We start from the raw sequence: 5,771 nt of genomic DNA, 5'->3' as shown, positions 1-5,771 counted from the left end.
TGCTGAGGAAGAAAGGCATCAGAGGCTCTAATGTTAACATGTCATTTTATTCTCGTTTCTCGTTTATTCTCCATTTTTAGTCATACTGTATGCCCAAAAATATTTATATACAAAATACATTCATTTTTACTTCTGGACAAAAACACAAAAACAATTTACAATATGATACACATTGCCTACTACGTTAACAAAGAGCAGAGATCGTTGTAACAGATTCTGTAAAACTTGTCCACAGTTCCGCTTTTCAAATCAAGTGTTTCTGTCTCAAATGAGATGCGAAACAAACAGGGACTAAGTAATCTTATTGCATCATCCATTGGCACCCATTTCAAGGAGAAGAAACCCCTCTGGATGTATGGAAAGCCCTCTGGATGTATGGAAAGCCCTCTGGATGTATGGAAAGCCCTCTGGATGTATGGAAAGCCCTCTGGATGTATGGAAACCCCTCTGGGTGTATGGAAAGCCCTCTGGATGTATGGAAAGCCCTCTGAATGTATGGAAAGCCCTCTGGATGTATGGAAAGCCCTCTGAATGTATGGAAAGCCCTCTGAATGTATGGAAAGCCCTCTGGATGTATGGAAAGCCCTCTGGATGTATGGAAAGCCCTCTGGGTGTATGGAAACCCCTCTGGGTGTATGGAAAACTAAGCAAAATACAAAACAACAAAAATATTATGTTTGTCACTTATGAATGTAAACACTTTGATAAATACAAAGTTGGAAACAACGCTTGAAAAAATATTAACTTTTTTCGGAAACATAAGATTATATGGTAATAGAATGATTAAAACCTCCTATGGCAGCTTGCAGATAGTTGTCACTACGTAGCCATGCTCAACAGGACAAAGGTAAAGGGTTTTTTTTGCCAAAAATTCCACTTTAACAACTAACCCATACCTCAACCCTTTCCCATTTACCGTACCCCTTAACCTTAACACTCCATTAATAACAAACAGCTAACGTACTTGCAAAATACTGCTGATGATATAGCCAATTTGGTCCTCTCTAGCATGGCCATCTAGTGATGACACTTGCAGACTGGTTTTGTGACAGTTGACCCAAAGCATCACTTTGTCTCTCTCGCCTCTGTTCTTTCCTTTCCTTTTTTCTCTTTAAATCTGTGGTAAATGATGTTTGTTCCACTTCTCCTCCTTAGACTATGTATACTAATGCGTCTCACCAAGTATGTGTGTGTGTGTGTGTGTGTGTGTGTGTGTGTGTGTGTGTGTGTGTTTTTTGTGTGTTGTTGTGTGTGTGTGTGTGTGTGTGTGTGTGTGTGTGTGTGTGTGTGTGTGTGTGTGTGGTGTGTGTGTGGTGTTGTGTGTGTGTGTGTGGTGTGTGTGTGTGGGGTGGTGGTGCGTGTGTGGGTGTGTTTTACCCACTGCTTCTCTAAATGGGAAACACTCCTCTAACAGGGCACATTCTTTCCAGTCTCTTTAAGCCATTAAAGAGAGCTGTTGTTGTTCATGTTCACACTGTTGTTGCAGTCTCAGCCGGTCGGGCTGTTCTGCACTGCAGGTCTTAGGGCAGCAGAGTTAGTTTATAATGGTGACGACGAAGATGATGATAGTTCATTTAAATTATGAAAGTTAATAACATGATGAAAACGATGGTTCATTTAAATGATAATGATTATGATGATGATAGTAATTTACATGATGATAATGATAGTTAATTTAAATGATGACGATTATGATGATGATGAAGATGATGATAGTTCATTTAAATGATGAGGATTATGATGAAGTGATGATAGTATTTTAAATGATGAGGATTATGATGATGAAGCTGATAGAGTTGATTTAAACCATGATGATGATGATGATGAAAACGTCATCAGAGTTAGTTGATGAACTGGAGCACCCCCGGGAGGCACGATCTCCGTCAAGCCCCACCCAACTACGTTCCCCCTCTGCTCACACCCCTCGCCGTCCTGCAAAGCCAGCTGGGATATCTCCTCCTCCGTCAGCACGCTGTCCCACATGTTCACCCCCGTCATCTTCCCAGCGAATGCGAACTTGGCATCGAAGCCTCCCTCAAACCCAGGCATCTGACTCTCACTGCCACCTGACCCTCCAGAGACCACACCACCGTTCTTTTCCTGCCCAAGGCCGATCTTCTCCTGCCCAAGCTGGAGTGAGCCTCCATCGGGTAACATGTGGCCCTCGGCCACCCCGGGTGTGAGTGCCACTCTGTGTCCATCAGCCCATAGTGACGCTATGCCCTGCTCAGAGCTCCAAGCCCCACATAGGTGGGTCCAAACTCCTCCTCCTTTCACCACGCCCCGTGCCTCCACCAGGTGAGCCTCTCCTCCCACGGTGAAGAGAGCCCTTGTTCCGCTAAGAAGGAGCTGTATCTCATAGGGGTTCCGTTTGGTTCCGTAGGAAAACAGCACGGTTCTGTTGGAGACGGAGACGGGCTTGGCCCACAGGCACACGGTGAAGGAAGAGAGGGAGAGAGGGAGGTCTGGTGTCACTGACGAGAAGATGRGACGGGAACGCATAGGGAAGAGAAGAGCGGTCTCACAGCCTGCGAGAGAGGAGGGAGGGAGGAGAGGATGAGAGAATAGCTTTAGTCATTTTGCGGTTATTATTCATCTGAAAGATGACAAAATCAGGAGAGGAATCAAGGGAGGGAGATTGAAACAGACCCTGTATGCTGTCTCACAGGGCTTCTTCAGGCCTAAGCTCTCTTCTCAGAAGCACTACTACAGATGACCAGATCATTACGTATTTATCTCACATCAAGAAACACTTCACTAGATATTAGTTATGTATATAATGTTTCCACTGAAGTCATTTTGCTGTGGCGCTGCGCCACGGCAAAATCATTGCCGCCACGCCCAAAAAATAAGGAACTTGAAAAAATATATCTGCCAAGGCCGAGGTGCACTTTGAAGGTGCTAGATCAATCCACATTTACTTTTCCWCTGCAAACAAAACGACTAATGAATATAAGAATCTGCCAACCCATAGTAGAATAGTTTATCTATTTATCTAACCYGCTTGTTGTTGTGAGTTCTATGCAATATAAATATATTAATATAGAATATATATATATTATATTAAAACATATTAAAGGTAGGATGGCCATAGGGATGCTAGCATGCATTCTGACAAGCACAACACTCCTTGAAATCGCAAAAAAAAAGCAGTTTTAATGGCCTTTGCTAAAAAGAGGGTGCTTCCAGCTTTCCATTCCTTATGTATTTATTTCTCAACTCCTAAATATTTCGCAAACTGCACCATTTTAAAACCCAGAGTTTGTAGCAGCAGCATGGTTAAGTGAGTTGCTCTGCAATTCACCGTGAGTGTATAGGGGAGAGGTGGGCTAAATGTAACACGGGTCACTTGTAGGGTAACTTGGGGTAAAATGCCACTCTATCTCAAAAGATTTTTTGGGGAGTGATTTAAAAAATTGTGATGAGACAGATTCGATTTTTTGTTTAGCAAGAGTAGTGGCAACCAGGGAAAATGTTGGGGGGGGTGGTGGCAAAGTGATTTATGTGAGAAGTACTGGGTCCCTGTGTGTTACCTCGGGTGGCGGATTACCCCAAGTTACCCTAACAGGTAAGCCTACATTATATTAACTGTTTATGCAAGTTTTTTGTGACATCAAATTCTTCAATAGGAACCTAACTAGTTAAACGATCACATTTGAGATCTGGCTAATAATTAGCCCAGTAGGGTAAATACAGATAGGCAACCCCATGCTTCAGCCTATTTATTTATAGCCACTATGCTGCATCAGTTGGGCTACAGGTGATCATTGTTATTGCTAATAGCATACATGTTAATATGGACCATGCATAGGCTATATGCATGGTCCAATATGTTAAAATAATTGTACCAAATCATTTTACCATTATGTCATTGGGTTCATTTCTGGAGGTGGAAATMATATATATTCATTTTGGAGTAGAATGTCCTTTTGAAGTCACCTTCACCCCTAACCTTAACCCCACTGCTACACATTTTTGTTATGTAACCGGATGATTTTATTATCCCCGTGAGAGATCACCGTTAGCGACATTGTTCTACCCAATATGAATGACTGTAGAATTATATATATATACTGTATAAGATCTCTATGGTTGAACCTTTAACAGTCATGCCAAGGATCTCTATGGTTGAACCTTGGTATGCCAATGGAGCAGTTTGGTATTTGAGCGGTAGACCATGGTGTGATCAGAGTACAGAGAGGGTGTTTGAGGTTCAGGCTAAGGTCAGTGGTAATGCGGTCAATGATGTCATAGACCAAAAGTTTTTCCCTGTCTTTTCCCACTCGGCGGGCGCAGTCGTTTTTTTTCTCTCTCTCTCTCTCTCTNGGCGCAGTCGTTTTTTTTTTCTCTCTCTCTCTCTCTCTTTCCTTTAGGCGACGAAAGAGTAAACTGTATGCTCACCATGTCTGTTTCTTATCACACACACCACTCTTTCATTTGCTTGTGCACAAGTAAGCCTGTGTGTGTGTGTGTGCGCGTGTGTGTGTGTGCACGTGTGTGTGTGTGTGTGTGTGTGTGTGTGTGTGTGTGCGTGCGTGCGTGTTTCTGTGTGTATGACTAAGTGGGTTTTGAATCAGTGTGGACAGCTCCCTTTCCCCTCTGCAGCAGCAGCAGCAGCATTCTGATAGCCAGGTTATGACACTGAGACTCCTCCTACCAGACCCTAAATGTTGACGTTACATTTGTCTCAGGTTTCTCTCCGGGGGTAACCTTTCCCATCTGGTCCTGCTTCCCAGGGTGTTTTGCTGTGGTTGATTTGTCGACCTGCTAATGATTATACCTCCTTCTGCTCAGTATCCAGGTTTACAGGGCGGATGATATAGACCGTGTGTGTGTGTGTGTGTGTGTGTGTGCGTGTGCGTGTGCGTGTGCGTGTGTGCAATGTAAAAAGCATTGTAGTTTTATCTGATTAATACTGGGAACTGGAGCTGGCTCACTGAAAGGCCTGGCGGCTATATATATGAACAGACTTGATTCAGAGAGACTCCTCTTTATAGAACAATAGCCTTGTTGCTCTCTGGGCTTATTGTAAGTCCTCAAACTCATTTTGTTTTTGATTGAATTTCAACAGAGTAAGTAGGTAGAGGTCTGAACAGGGCCTGTGGGTGTATTTCAGATGCAGAGACTGGGCTTGGAACACGGACAGGCACTCTGGTAAGAATCCATTTTATTATTTTTAAGAAAAATTGACCAGAATTGTTGTTTATATACATACTCTCTAAGTATATATTTCCTATTTTCATTCTTTCAAGAATGATGGGTTGTTAAGGATCACATTGCCTGGGAGGGATGTCTGGTGTGACTCTGGTGAGAGGAGTGCTGTATTACCTGATGGTGTCTAAACATGGATCTTCTACATTATGTAGAGCAGGGCTTGTCAACCTGGTTACTGTACCACCAAGTACATGTTGCTCTGCCTAGAGTACCACTGAAATACCCCCTCATGTGCAGTTTACCAGTAAGTCTACTGTCTCATGAGTCTTTTCAAGTTCCGTTCCCATGTGGATAGGTCAGGTACTAGTGCTCTGGTTGGGTCAAGTTCCCATGTGGATAGGTCAGGTACTAGTGCCTCTGGTGGGGTCAAGTTCCCATGTGGATAGGTCAGGTACTAGTGCCTCTGGTTGGGTCAAGTTCCCATGTGGATTAGGTCAGGTACTAGTGCCTCTGGTTGGGTCAAGTTTCCCCATGTGGATAGGTCAGGTACTAGTGCTCTGGTTGGGTCAAGTTCCCCATGTGGATAGGTCAGGTACTAGTGCCTTGGTTGGGTCAAG

At 43.5% G+C, this 5,771-nt stretch overlaps 1 protein-coding gene across 1 annotated transcript in view; it reads right to left on the bottom strand.

Moving 5' to 3' along the window:
- Nucleotides 1-1,381: 1,381 nt before the first annotated feature.
- Nucleotides 1,382-5,771, bottom strand: part of ptx3a (pentraxin 3, long a) — a 14,520-nt gene continuing 10,130 nt past the window's right edge. The window contains exon 4 of the mRNA XM_023966692.3: nucleotides 1,382-2,528. Coding sequence (XP_023822460.1) covers nucleotides 1,774-2,528 — 755 coding nt within the window. The 3' untranslated portion in view covers nucleotides 1,382-1,773. The remainder of the gene's footprint in view (nucleotides 2,529-5,771) is intronic.

This window comes from Salvelinus sp. IW2-2015, linkage group LG22 (genome assembly GCF_002910315.2).
Source record: "Salvelinus sp. IW2-2015 linkage group LG22, ASM291031v2, whole genome shotgun sequence".
NCBI classification, from domain to species: domain Eukaryota; kingdom Metazoa; phylum Chordata; class Actinopteri; order Salmoniformes; family Salmonidae; genus Salvelinus; species Salvelinus sp. IW2-2015.
Note: the sequence above shows the minus strand (reverse complement) of the source record. Positions and strands in the feature narration are given on the sequence as shown.